At 41.8% G+C, this 15,435-nt stretch overlaps 1 protein-coding gene across 1 annotated transcript in view; it reads right to left on the reverse strand.

Annotated features, from left to right (window-relative positions):
- The window catches only part of LOC141096185 (sodium-dependent serotonin transporter-like), a 188,615-nt gene that overhangs the window by 10,976 nt on the left and 162,204 nt on the right, over positions 1-15,435 (reverse strand). The window contains exons 8-10 of the mRNA XM_073582648.1: positions 7,103-7,215; positions 6,552-6,683; positions 1,502-1,601 (exon numbers count right to left, since the gene is read on the reverse strand). Of these exons, the coding sequence (XP_073438749.1) occupies positions 1,502-1,601; positions 6,552-6,683; positions 7,103-7,215 (345 nt within the window). The remainder of the gene's footprint in view (positions 1-1,501; positions 1,602-6,551; positions 6,684-7,102; positions 7,216-15,435) is intronic.

A 15,435-nucleotide genomic window follows, 5' to 3' on the forward strand; every position in this document is an offset into this window, starting at 1 on the left:
TGGTGAAGGAAGAGAGGTCACACACAGAGTAGTAACACAGAGCAGCAGCACAGGTGTGACAGGTAATGAAAGAGTGGTCAGAAAAGCCGAAGTCAGAACCTACTGGGAACGTAGTGTCAAAAATGTGAGACGTAAGATGTAATCGGAGTACGAGCCAGAGTCAAAACTGGTCAGCGAGCATGGTATCAGAGATGGAAAACAAGAGGCAGAGTCCAGAGATCAGGCCAGGTCATACACAAGTCGGGAAGTCAGAGGCAGAAGGATCACCAATATAGGGTCAGAGGTTCTAGTCAGGAAGCATGAACTATATCTGACACTGGCCCGCAGGTTGTAGGGGACTGAAATAGCCCCGCCAGCTCCAAAACGAGGCAGAGGAGATTAACCCACGCATAACCAGTCCAGAGAGAAGACAGCAGAAAACAAACTCAGGACTGGATCATGACACTGTCCACATATTTAAATGGAATCTGGCAGCAGGTTTTTGTAATGTAATCTGACAGCAGGATGATGTAGGGTCAGATTCCCTGATTCCAGCCATGTATCACTTAATTTACTGGGTGTGATCGAATCAAAGTTTTCTCTGCAAATCTACCAAAGCTCAGCATGCTGAGCTGTGTCTAATTCCAGCACACCACAGATTGCTGCTAATCAGTGTTGAGTTATGGTTGGACCAGGAGGCACGAGACACATAGTCCACTAGTGATAATCTCCTGCTGATAAATCACAGCAAAACACAGCCTAGTATGTGATACATTGCTGGAAGCAGGGTTTCTGCCCCTACATCATGTTGCTCTAAAAAAAAACTGCTGACAGATTCCCTTTAACTGCTGCATCAATATACCTGTATACATACTCATCTCTGTTAATCCAAGGTTGCAGCAACATACTTAAAGGGGAGGTCCTGTACCTAAAATGTCCTTTCTAATGATCTATGTTTACCCTACCCACACTTGTAATTAGCGTTATTACACAATACCCTACACTTCTCCCAATGTATCTAAACCCCTATATATGTATTTTTGTACTGTACTTCACATCCTGTGACGTTTCACTTGAGGCTAGTCTCAAACAGGACATCACAGGAGGCTAGGGCAGCTCTCATTTCTCTGCAGCGTCTATCGCCCCTTGTGGAACAGGAGGTCATCAGGGGGAGGCGCTGCAGTTGCTTACTAAAGTTTCTTGCATCACCGCCTTCTAAAGATTTCCTGAATCCATTGTCATGGTCGATAGATTCCATGGGAGATGTGAGTGCAGTGTCTGCACTCTGCTTCTATCTCTGCCGCTGATGCTTTTAACTGTGAAAGAAGACGTTACAGTGAATGACACCAGTAGCGCCCAACATCTTCTAGCACTGCCCTCAAACAAATCGTCATCAGACAGCAGTGATAGAAGCAGCGAGTGACACCAGTGCCTCCCAAAAAAATTAAAAACAAATACTGTACAACTAAATTTTAAAATGTGACATATTTAAAATTAAATCACTAGAGGATGTTTTTCTTACCATAGAACCAAGACACAGCAATTGCTTCTAAGAATACAACTGCGATTATAGAACAGCCAGCCCCAAATTCCTCCAGAAGCTTCACGACATATGCTCCTCCCTAATAAAATTACATGATAATTGCAGTGGACATTATCATCAGTAATATAGATATAAGGCAATAGAATACAGCACAAAATTATGAATATTGGAAGGGAAAATGGTATACAGGATAAAAATATACATATATTTATGTATATAATTTCTAACATATGTAAAATGTCTTATTATTGAACATAATTTCACACAAAACCCCAAAAATGGGCTAGACAAAATTGTTGGCTCCTTTCCAAAATTGTGAGTAACCAACTTTGTTAAAAGCATGTGCTGCTTGTTCAAACTCAACTATGGAAAGTAACAGGTCTGGGCAATATGAAAATCACACCTGAAACCAGATAGAAAGGGAAGAAGTTGAGTCAATCTTTGCATTGTGTGTCTGTATGTGCCACACTAAGAATGGAAAATAGAAAGAGGAAACAAGAACTGTCTGAGAACTTGATGACCAAAACTTTTGAAAAATATCGACAATCTCAAGGTTACAAGTTTATCTCCAGAGATCTTGATGTTCCTTTGTCCACATAATTAAGAAGTTTACAAAGCATCTTGTTTACAGATGACACCAAGAGAAAACTTTTATTTGGTACAGCACATCATTCTACTGTTTATCAAAAACAGAATAATGCCTAAAAAGAAAAGAGCACATTACCTACAGTCAAATATGATGGAGGATCAAAGCTGTTTTAGGGTTGTTTTGCTGCCTCCGGCACTGGGTGCCTTGACTGTGTGCACGGTGACATGAAATTTGAAAATCACAGATTTTGAGTTTCAGTATAGTGCCTTGTGTCAGAAATCTGGGTTTCCAGAAATGGATGGAAACAAAGCACTGGAGAGTTCTCAAATGGCCACCAGTGATCTTAAAATTGCTGTTGGGAGAGGACACCCTTCAAATATGAGAGACCTGGAGAAGTCTGCAAAAGAAGAGTGGTTTAAAATTCCAGTTGAGAGTTGTAAGGCTATGTGCACACGCTGCGGATTGGTCTGCGGAATTTTCCGCGCGGATTTTGCAAAATCCGCAGGTCAAAAGACCTGCGGATTAGCCTGCGGGTTTGACCTGCGGTTTATCACCTCTACAATGGAGGAGATGGCAAACCGCAGCGGAATCCGCAGAAAAGAATGACATGTCAATTCTTTCTGCGGATTAGAAACCGCAGCAAAAACCGCGCGGAAAATTCCGCACCGTCTGCACTGCGGTTTCCATTTTCCATAGGATATAATGGTACTGTACAACACAGCAAATTCGGCTGCGGCCCGGAAGGGCCAAATCCGTTGCGGATCCGCAGCAGAATCCGCACCGTGTGCACATAGCCTAAGAAGCTTGCTGATGGTTATAGGAAGCGAATGATTGTGTGTGTAAGTGCTTCTCACTAAATTAGAAGATCATCAAAAAGTTAATTTATTTCAGTTCTTCAATACAAAAAGTGAAACTCACATATTATTAGAGTGATTACAAACATAGTGATCTATTTCAAGTGTTTATTCTGTTAATGTTGAAGATTTTGGCTTACAGCCAATGAAAACCCAAAAGTCATAATCTCAGTAAATTTGAATAATTAACAAAAAACACCTGCAAAAGCTTCCTAAGCATTTAATTACATTTCAGTAAGCGTGTTCAATACTTTTTCTCATTATTACACATAGCTTAATTTATGGACATCTACGGTTTGATTTACTTGCCTATGTCGATTGGATGGGGTGTAACCAACATGTGGTGAGAATTTCATTTCAATAGCACCTTTAGAAATATATTTACGTAGAAAATTGGTGACATGTTCAATTCTTATTTCACCCACTGTACAGTATGTGTGTGTGTATATACAGCTCTGGCAAAAATTAAGGGACCACTGCAAAATTTTCAGTTTGTTTGATTTTTCTCTTTATAGGTATATTTTTGAGAAAATGTAAATTGCTGTTTTATTCTACAAACTACTGACAGCATGTCTTCAAATTTCCAAGCACTAAATGTATTTATTTTCAGAAAATGAGAAATGGTCAAACGGACAAAAAAAATGCAGTGTTTGCAGACCTCAAATAAAGCTAAGAAAACAAGTTCATAATCATTTAGAAACAACAATACTAATGTTTTAACTCATGAAGAGTTCAGAAATCAATATTTTGAGGAATAACCATGATTATTAATCACAACTTTCATGCGTCTTCGCATGCTTTTCACCAGTCTTTCACACTGCTTTTGGGTGACCTTATGCCACTCCTGTTACAAAAATTTAAGCAGTTCTTTGTTTTATGGGTTGTGACTATCCATCTTCCTCTTGATTACATTCCATGGCCATGACAGGGATTTGATGCAGTGGTCCTTCATCCACACATTGATTCACCTAGCTGTGTGGCATGGCGCATTGTCCTGCTGGAAAAACCAGTCCTCAGAGTTGGGGAACTTTGCCTGAGCAGAAGGAATCAACTGTTTTTCCAGGATAACCTTGTATGCGGCTTGATTCATACATCCTATGCAAAAATTAACATGGCCAATTCTAGCTTTGCTGAAGCATCACCAGATCATCACCTATCATCTGCCAAATTTCACAGAGGGTGCAAGACACTGTGGCTTGTACTCCTTTCCAGGTCTCCGTCTAACTATTAGATGACCAGGTGTTGGGTAAAGCTGAAAATTAGACTCATCAGAGAAGATTACCTTACTCCAGTCCTCTATGGTCCAATCCTTCTGGTCTTTGGCAAACTTCAGCCTGACTCTCCATTGCTTCTCATTGATGAAAGAATTTTTTCTACCTTGACATGACTTGAGCCCTGCCTCTAGGAGCCTGTTACGAACTGTTCTTGCCATGCACTTCACCCCAGTTGCCATATTCCATTCCTTTTGTAGGTCACTTGATGTCATCCTGCGGTTGCTGAGTGACATTCGAATAAGATGACGGTCATCCTGGTCAGTGGAGAGTAATTTTCGCCCTCTGCCATTCTGTAGCTTTGTTGTCCCCAATGTCTGCTGCTTGACCTTGTTGTAATGGACTGCCATCTTAGAAATTTTAAGGATGGAGGCAACATGATGCTCACTTTTTCCCTCTGCTAGTAAAGCCAGAATTGAGCCCTTCTTTTCCTCACTCAAGACTTTTCTTTTCAACTCCTTTGGCATGGTTAAAAGTAATTGTTTCATTCCTATTACTTTTGGGATATTCCTAGCACTTGTTTTGCCATCCAGCTTGTCCTATTGCAAGAGTATTCTGAACACCACAGCAGGGTTTTTTTTATACTTTCCTTTGTTAAATAAGATTTGGTTCAGGTGATAACCTAATCAGAAGCTCATTAAGTAGAATGATGTGTACTCTGGTTGGAATTCAACTGACACTGGAATGGAATGGCTGTCAGACATGTAGAGAAGCTGATTTTTATAAAACTGTGCAGTGGTCTCTTAATTTTTGCCAGAGCTGTATATATACACCGTATTTTATGGATTATAAGACGCACTTTTTTTCAACCACAAAATAGAGGGGGAAATGGGGGTGCATCTTATAATGCGTATATACCTTACTGGTACCATTGTTGCAGGCTGGGATAAGGGGGTGCCCATCCCGGCGGTGCTGCTGTGGGTGTCTGGTGGTGCTGCTGGGTTCACTGGCGGCGCTGCTGGGGTCTCCAGTGGCGCTGCTGGGATCTCCGACGATGCAGGGGGCTCTGCCGACATTTTGTGAAAGCCAGAGCCTCCTGCAGTTGAGTGGATTCTTGATGCTGACATCTCCATCTGCGCATTTGCCGTCCCCGGGCGGCCATTTTCCTGGAGTCCACAGCACAGGAAACCAAGGAACTGCGAGGGGCTCTGGCTTTCACAAAATGTCAACAGATCCCCCTGCACCACCGGAGACCCCAACTGCACCGCTGGAGACCCAAGCTGCACAGCTGGACACACCCACAGCACCGCCGGATACCTCCACAGCACCGGACACCTGCAGCGGTGCGCTGCATATCGGACATCCCCTCATCCCAGCCTGCGGCCTGCAGCATCACCCCAGTCCTACCTCCACTGGTAGCAACCCTGTGACCCCGCTTCACAGCAGCCACCACCCCCGGTAAGTAATAAGACGCATGGATTATAAGAAGCACCACCATTTTATTAAAAAAAAAAATTTCCTATATTCCTCCTCAAAATTTGGGGTGTGTCTTAATCTATCTATCTAAACACACAAACACAATCTATAATAATTATTCAGTGTTTTTCAATGGGACAGAGCAAATTAACGATTTTTTTTTTCACTGACCAATGTGGCGTTTGCAAAAAATTGCACCATGTGCGATTTTCCTCTGGAAATCGATGAGACTCACCCATTCATGGCTAAGTTGCAGTATAGCATCCAATTTCTACGGATTTATTGCAACTTTGTAACATAGGAAACTTTAAGTGGTCGTGTAAATGATTAATACCTGCTGCTGTAATAAAACAGATTGCATACGGATGACAAGTGAGAAAAAAGTCCTCCCACATTTCTAGCTAAAACGATGAACGATTTTTATACGGTCATGTGAACCTACCCATACAGTTCCCTATGCTACAGAATTGTAATGTCTTCCTAAAAGTCGGATGCCATGCCATTGCAGTTGATTTTATTTTTACAGACAGATTCTGTTAGTGAAGAAAAGGCCATCAGCACTGCCCCATTGAATAACATTTGTCAGTATGCTATCTGATAAAAAAAAAATTGGATAGTATTCATCCGATTTGTGCAGTGGCGTGATTGAGCCCTTAAAGTTGATAACTTCCAAACATGAGGCATCCCCTTTAATCCCGATGCATTAGTTATGGCTTTATTTAGATTTTGAAATGCAAAGTCTTCTTGGTTCATAGTGAAATCTTCCCCGTCATTTTCCATAGTTTGCATATTGGAGAACAATTTCATATAATGCAGCAATTTGCGTTACATTTAGTAGTATCATTGCATCTAACCCACAGTACTGGAATGATGTCCGTTTTCTCAGAATCCCATCGTACCTGAGTTAAAGTGCTGAGTGAACCAGTAAAGCACACTGTGACCAATCCAAGGACAAACAGCTCCCTCCTCTTACCCAAAATGTCTGGATATTCATCCATGATCGCAGTGATAACAGCTTCAAGGCCTCCAAACTAAGCATGACAGATATAGAAAGGGTGTTGCTATTAAAGCTGGAATGGTGTTATATGCAAGTTTTTCTTGAAATTAATGGACAATTGGTGCACAAACAATTGAAAGTCTTCTATCATATATTGAAAGGCTGCTGTTAGAAATCACCTCTTGAAATTGTATTAAAGGGATCATTTGGTATTTTAATATTGGCAGCTGATTGTCTGGGGTTACGAGTGACCCCCACCAATCTGATATTGATGTCCTATCAATATCATTATGATAGCCATCAATATTAAAGTATCAGGCAACCACATTTTCTAAATTATTCCGTTCAATAATATTTGTTTACTGTCAGTATAAATCTATTTTGATTGTTTTAGAACGTGTGTATGGAAGGGATAGGCAGAATATGAATTTGATGGAACATGAGTTGACTTACTGTACTATCCAAACCGAGAGTGATCATCATCAGGAAAAATATAATAGCAAAGAAAGTTGAGCCGACCATGTTAGCAATTGCTTCTGGGTATGTTATAAATAGAAGGCTAGGTCCTATCAAGAAAACAGACAAAATAATGCAAAGCATATTAAACCATGTTGTCACTTCATAGTTGTTAAATAGCACATTGTGCTGCAAGTCATGATAAATAAAGGTCCCACTTTTGAGTATTATTGATTATATAGCTACACATTACACATGCAAAATCCAACATATTTTCAATTTTTCTATATAACCTTTATGTTGCTTTTATTTTTTCAGCTTGTTTTTATTTTGTTTGTGTAAAGCCAAAGCCAGCACTGATTGGATGCAGGGATTCAGTGACATAACGATGTAACTCAATCCTCGGGACCGACACTACTGGAACGGCGCTGGCACCAGAGGCGAGTATATGTATAATTTTTTTTCTGGGGGGAAACATTCACAAGGGGTTTCCCAATTAGTGGATCACCCCATTGAAACCTGAAAACTGTTAACAAATTGGTGTTGACAGTTCTGATATTTTATCATATGTCTGTGTATATATCTTTCAGTACATAATATACCAGTGTAAAACTAGAGCCACTAAAGTATCCTACAAACAAAACCAACAACATTAAAGACAACAATCCATGAAGTAATATAGATGCCTTTCTTTAACCCCTTTCGGATAGCTGACGGACTATACCATCCATGTGCCCTGACACAATTTGACCATGGATGGTATGGTACATCATAGCGATTGGCAGCGTACACGGGTGGTGTGCGGCCGATCGCGGCCGTGTGTCAGCTGATTCACACAGCTGACACCGGGCACTAAGTGCCAGGAGCAGTTACAGACCTCTCCCGGCACTTTAACCCCCAAAATGCCACAATCGAACACGATTGCAGCATTCCGGGAGCAGGCAGAGGGCTGACAGCCCCTCTGCCCTTGGATCGGAGACCCCGTGGCACGTCGCAGGGTCCCGATCGCTGTCATGGTAGCCTGATGTCGTCGTGACAACATCCGGGTTACCAGAGCTGAGAAACTTCCTATCAAGCGCAGTGCATGTCAGGAAGTCTCTCAGGTCAGTGTGCACAGAGTGCAGCACTGACAGCTTTTTATAGCATGCAGATGCTGCTTCATCTGCATGCTATAGAAGCGATCAGCCTGCAAAAAATGATTGTCCCATAGTGGGACAAAGTGCAAAAATTAGAATGATGTAAAAGAATTTTTTTAAACTAATTGAAAAAATATTAAAAAAGGCTGTGTGCCCACATTGCGTTTTCTAACCATTTCCGCCGCATTTTTGCCACTGCTGAAACGCTTAAAAAATGCTATCAAAACGCATCACATTGATTTTCAATGCAATCCGCAATTGCTGTGCCTATGCTGGGGATTTTTCCGCTGTGTAATTGCATTGCGGAAAAATCTGCAGCATGTCCATTAATTTTGAGGAATCGCAGCGATTCCGCTACCATAGGATTGCATTGAAACGCTCATTTTACGCATGTGGCCATGCCCACCATGCGAAAAGTGAGCGTTTCATGTGCAGATGGTACCCAGGGTCTGGAGGAGAGGAGAGGGCGGGGAGTTGCAGAAATGCTGCGGACAATAACGCAGCATTTCTGCAACGTGGACACATAGTCTAATAATAAAAAAATCAATATTTATTCTATCACTAAATAAATATTTGAATGAGAAAAAATCTAAACATTAAAAGTACACATATTTGGTATCGCCGCATCTGTAATGACCCGACCTATAAAACTGTCCCACTAGTTAAACCCTTTAGTGAACACCATAAAAAAACAAGGCAAAAAACAATGGTTTATCATCATACTACCGAACAAAAAGTGGAATAACACGCGATCAAAAAGACGGATATAAATAAACGTGGTACTGCTGAAAACGTCATCTTGTCCCGCAAAAAACGAGCCACCATACAGTGTCATCAGCAAAAAAATAAAAACATTATAGCTGTCAGAATATAGTGTTGCAAAAACAATTATTTTTTCTATAAAATAGTTTTTATTATATAAAAGCGCCAAAACATAAAAAAAATATAAAATGAGATTTCGCTGTCATCGTACTGACCTGAAGAATAAACCTGTCTTATCAATTTTACCACACACAAAATAGTGTAAATGCCTACCCCAAAAGAAATTCATAAATTACTGGGTTTTGCTCATTCTGTCTCCCAAATTCGGAATAGAAAAGTGATCAAAAAATGTCTTGTGCCCGAAAATTATACCAATAAAAATATCAGCTCATCTCGTAAAAAACAAGACCTCACATACAGTAACTCTGTGGGCCAAAATATGGAAAAATTATAGCTCTCAAAATGTGGTGATGTAAAAACTATTTTTTGCAATAAAAAGCGTCTTTAAGTATGTGACAGCTGCCAAACATAAAACCCCGCTATAAGGCCTATTTCACACGTCCTGATATTTCCGGTACCGGAGGTGTCAGTGTCCGTGTGTGTAAATTAAAACTTGCGGCACATGTGTTGCATGTGTGTGCCGCATCAGTACCACAAGGACGGGTGCCAGAAAAGAAGCATTGCAGTAAGCGATGTTCCCCGGCTCCAGGTGCTGAGCACGGCTCTCATCATTCTCCCCTGCTCTGCCGGCAATTAGCACAAGCAGGGGTGAATGATGAGAGTTACATTTAACCCCTTAACGACTGCCGATATACCTTTTAACGGAGGCAATTCAAGGTACTTAAACCACAGCGTCGCTTTTTAATGGTGCAGAGGTTTAAGGATATAGCGCCCCCCAGCGTCGGAATGTCCCTGGGGTCTCGACTGCCGGGGGGTAGTCGAGACCCCAGAGAACATGATTCGGGTCAATTTTTACCGACCCCGGTGTTGCGATCACCGTTATTAATGGTATAACGGCGACCTCAAAAAAGTTCTGATTTTCCATTTAAGTACCTGGCAACAATAGGAGATTTTTTTCCCATTGCTTCATTTTAATCATTGTCATAGACCCTATCTCAGTGATCAAAATAAAAGAATAATAAATCAAACCCCCCCTTTATCACCCCTTTAGTTAGGGAAAAATAATTAAAAAAAAAGTATTTATTTCCATTTTCCCATTAGGGTTAGAGTTGAGCTAATGTGAATTGGGCTAAAGTTAGGGTTAGGGTTGTGGCTAAAGTTATGGTTAGAGCTGTGGCTAAAGTTAGGGTTAGTGTTGGGGCTAAAGTTAGGGTTAGGGTTGGGGCTAAAGTTGGGGTTAGGGTTTGGATAACAGTTATGGTTGGGATTAGGGTTAGGGTTGGGATTAGAGTTAGGGGTGTGTTAGGGCTAGGTTTGTGGTTAGGGTTGCGTGTTGTGAAGTCTCTCAATTTGACTTCTGAGTCGGGGCTCCCTCTGGTGGTTACTGTGGGTAGTGGAGCTGGCCGAAGTATGCCACCTGACGACGATGATTGGAAATCAGGGATTACTGACTGGAGTATGTAAGTGAGCAGGCTTCCTCCAGTGGCTGCTGGTGATTAGTTTCTTCCTGTGCATTCTGAGGTCTGCTGTCTCCTGCCTGATCCTGCATTTTTCAGTTAAGTTGTTCATTTGCTAATCCTTTGCTTCTGATCTGATTTTGCCTCTTTCTGCTTTGCTGTGAGGGTTCAGTGAGCTCCCTGCTGGGGCTGTGCTGGACCCCGCTCCATATGTTACAGCTTGTGTCAGTTTGTTCAGTCCCCTGTTATATTAGTCTCTTTTGCTTTGCTGCCAGTTCCCACCAGAAGGCTGATATAGTGGGGGAGAGGTCGTGAGACCTCAGTGTTTTTTTGTACATTAGACGTGTTGGATTTTTTAGGGTTTTTGCGTGATTGCAGACAGTGTCTTTCCTTTCCTATCCTATCTAGTCAGTTTGGGCCCCATCATTTGCTCAGTCTATTTTCTGCCTGCATTTGTGTCTCATCTTGTCTCACCGACAATATATGTTTGGGGGCTATCTATTCCTTTGGGGTTCTACTCCGGGGTAGTTTAGATTTCATCTTTCTTGCTTTAGGTTTAGTTAGCTCTCCAGCTGTGCCGAGGCATCTAGGGCATCGTAGGTACGCCCACGGCTACTGCTAGTTGTGTTCTTAGGATTAGGGGTCTGCAATCCGCTAAGTTACCAACCATTCTGGTTTCCTGGTGGCCTAGCCTATTCCTGCCATCCTCCTCGGTGACCAGTTCATAACAGTTATGGTTAGGGTTGGGATTAGGGTTAGGGGTGTGTTGGGGTTAGGGTTAGAGTTAGAATTGGGGGGTTTCCACTGTTTCGGCACATCAGGGGCTCTGAAAAAGACAAACGGTGCTCCTTCCCTTCCGAGATCTGCTGTGCGCCCAAACAATGATTTACTCCCACATATGTGGTATCACCGAACTCAGGACAAATTGCACAACAACTTTTGGGGGCAAATTTCTCCTGTTACCCTTGTGAAAATTAAAAATTGGGGGGCAAAAATATAATTTTTGTGAAAAAAATATGATTTTTTATTTTTACGGCTCTACGTTATAAAATTCTGTAAAGCACTTGGAGGTTCAAAGTGCTCACCACACATCTAGATAAGTTCCTTAGGGGTCTACTTTCCAAAATCTTGTCACTTGTGGGAGGTTTCCACTGTTTAGGCACATCAGGGGCTCTCCAAACGCAACATGGCGTCCAATCTCAATTCCAGACAATTTTGCATTGAAAAGTCAAAAGCTGCTCCTTCCTTTCTGAGCTCTGCCATGCACACAAACAGTGGTTTACCTGCATATATGAGGTATCAGCATACTCAGGACAAATTGTACAACAACTTTTGGGGGCCAATTTCTCCTGTTACCCTTGGTAAAATAAAAAAATGGATGTGAAGTAAATTTTTTGTGATAAAAAGTTAAATGTTCATTTTTTTAAACATTCCAAAAATTCCTGTGAAGCACCTGAAGGGTTAATAAACTTCTTGAATGTGCTTTTGAGCACCTTGTGGGGTGCAGTTTAACTTTTAACCCTTATAACTTCCTAGCAAGATAAAGGTTCCAAAACTGCGCTGATGTAAAGTATGCATGTGGGAAATGTTACTTATTAAGTATTTTATGTGACATATCTCCTTGATTTAAGAGCATGAAAATTCAAAGTTGGAAAATTGCAAAATTTTCCAAATTTTTGCCAAATTTCTGTTATATTTTTACAAAAAAACACAAGTCATATCAAAGAAATGTTACCACTATCATGAAGTACAATATGTCACAAGAAAACACTATTAGAATCACCGGGATCCATGGAAGCGTTCCAGAGTCATTACCTCACAAAGGTATAGTGGTCAGAATTGTAAAAATTGGCCTGGTCATTAACATGCAAACCACCCTTGGGGGTTAAAGGGATATTCAAAACCAGAGCAGCAGTGCGAAATAGGTATAACATCTACAATGTCTGAGCTATAATATTACCAGAATATATTATTGTATAACTATTCTTGTGCATCATAATATTTGTATTCATGTAATATATCACAGTATACAGGTTCATAACTGAAGCTAAAAGTACTAATGTGTCATAATCCATCATATTCTGTGTCACGCTGGTAGCTTACATGCATTCTCAGTGCCGTTCTATTCACTGCGCTCTCTGCTCTGCTCCTCTCATTCTCAGGCCATCATGCTGAACTCCCTCTTGCAGCATTCCCGTCACTGATGTATCCTCCTCTTGCTGAGAGTTTCCACGTGCTGTGGTGTGAAGGGTGGTCGCGTGGTTAATGGGAGGTATATGTCACATGGATGGATGCTCCCTGCGATGCAACCCAGAGTATTTTGTCTATACTGTACATGAGCACTAAAGATGTCATTTAGTGCACTGGGTCCGGGTTGCAGGTAGCTATGAAGATGGGAGGTTCTGACTACCCATATTGCCTCACCTTTGGGTGAGGGTGCGGACTGTACCCCGTTTTCCCTGAAGATATGTGTATGCTCAGGACTTGTGGTGAGGGCCTGACCATGTGACCAGCTCATGTGATCCATACCTCACCTATGGGTGTGGTTAGAGGGCTATGTAATTGAGGCATTTAGCACATGTGAGAGAGTGTGAGGGTGTTGTGAGTTCATTCTCTGGTTCACCAGTTGTGAGTTCCCCTTCTGGACTCCCTCTGGTGGTGACGGGAGGTGGTGCGGCTGGATTGATTGGTGGAGATCTGCCACCTGAGAATGAGGATGACAATTGGATCTCAGGATTCTCAGATTGGATTTAAAACAGCCGACGCCCTATTCAGTTGCTGGTGATTCCTTCTGGCTTGTCAGCTCTTGGTTTTCAGCTCTGTTCAAGTCATCTAAAGCTAAGTTTTTCTGCTAATGTTCACACTTGATTTTGTGTGGTCTGCCAGCCCTGGCTGGGGGCTGAGCTGAATTTCCACTCTTATTTATCAGTATTTTGCCAATTGGCTTTTTGTTCCTTACTAGTTCGGTCTTTTTTTGCTCTGTGTCAGAATATTTCAGAGTGTTGATATAGTGGGAGAAGTCTACTGACTTCAGGGTTAATTTTGCTATCAGAAGTGTTGGACATTATTTTTGTAGGGTTTTTTGCAGGTTGCAGACAGTGTCTTCTCTTTCCTTTCCTGTCTAGTTAGTTTGGGCCCCATCATTTGCTTAGCCTATTTTCCTGCCTGTGTTTGTGCCTTCATCTTGTTTCACCGTCAATACATGTGTGGAGGCTATCTATTCCTTTGGGGTCTGCTCTGGGGCAGTTAGTTTTCCCTTTTTGCTTTAGGCTTATGTAGTCCTCTGGCCGTGACGAGGCATCTAGGTTCATCGTAGGCACGCTCCACGGCTACTGCTAGTTGTGTGGTAAGATCAGGGATCTGCAATCTGCATAGTTACCAACCACTCTGGTTTTCTGTGGCTTAGCTTGTTTTGCTTTTTTCTCCTCCATGACCCATTCATAACAGAGGGAGTCTGTCAGAGTGTGGACAGACTTCCATGTGTCCAGGTGGGACACTACAGAGTGGTCTGTGTTCTAAAGAAGGAGAAGCCTTCCTGTGTCTGCGGCTGCAGATAGAGCTCTGCTATGGACATTGCCCTGGCCTGTGTGTGCACAGGCCCTTAGGGAACCAAGCCCAGCTAAGGACTGTTTTTGTGTTGCTGTAAGACTGTTTGCCTTTTGTTCATGCTTCAATGGTTTATGGAGAAAATAAACCGAATGGACTCGTTTTAACCCTGCTTGTGCCAGTGTTTACCTCCAAGACCTGTAACCCCCGTCCACAGACAGTGTGGAACGTTACAGCGCCTATAGCGAGGCGCGGCCAGACTGCAGGAATTTAACCTCAATGTGTCCTACCGATTTTAACTTCCCTGGCCTATCCCCTGCTAGGGGATATATTAGGCGGTTCCACCCTCTACACCTTTCCTAGTGCAGTTCGTCTTCTAGTATCCTGGGGTTGTGGGAGAGAGAGTTTGTACTTAATTCGCATGGCCATAACACCATTATCTCATGGTCTTGTGATATAGATGATGGGTTCTAATGAAAAATATTCTCTCTAAGCACTGGCCCATCTTCCTCACTGATAGAGATCATAAACAACATCTCAGTAAATATCCACTTGTCACTTGGCGCAGGTCACTCAATTTGGGGGACATGCTGATCAACAGTCATTATGCCCCTCCAAAAAGTCACTACTTGTTTGGAGGTCTGCCAAGGGGTTCATTTCCCTGTGGTGGAAGTTTTGCCTGCAAACATACAGTATTTCAAGGACTATTGGATGCTATAATTCGCTTGTCGCTAGGCGACAAGATCTTCTAAATCGTTCATCACATTCCATGTGACACACAGGCCGTCATATATTATGCCATTTGCCTTTGTGGCCTAATCTATATAAGTATGACCACTTGAATCCTCAGGTTGTGTGTCCAAGAGCATGTGAGAGATATTAGAAATGCAGACAATTGTCATGATTTTGAGAAGTTAAAACAATTCTAAGACACTTTTATAACCATCATAATTGTAATCCAAAAGGTTTTCTTGTACGTGGTATTGACCATACTTACCTGGGTATTAGAAGTGGCGATATTACAGTAAGAGTAAGGAGACACTTTGGATAGTTAATCTTATAAACAGTCGCACAGCATGGCCTTATTTAAGCAGTCAGTTTCAAGTCTTTTCTTTAATTTTGCGCAATTTTAAAAATTATGGGGCCTTTAATTATATTCTGTATTTATTTTTGGGGTTTTTTTTGTTAATTTTTCAGGTTCCTCTGATTATATTGTTTTTCAGTGTCACTATTTTGATTTTGCGGAAATGAATATGTTCAGCACCCTTTCATCACCAATTGATGGCCTATTTATGTCTACGTTTTTAAT

The sequence above is a fragment of the Dendrobates tinctorius genome, unplaced genomic scaffold (genome assembly GCF_039654945.1).
Source record: "Dendrobates tinctorius isolate UK_male_01 unplaced genomic scaffold, ASM3965494v1 ptg000073l, whole genome shotgun sequence".
Classification (NCBI taxonomy): Eukaryota; Metazoa; Chordata; class Amphibia; order Anura; family Dendrobatidae; genus Dendrobates; species Dendrobates tinctorius.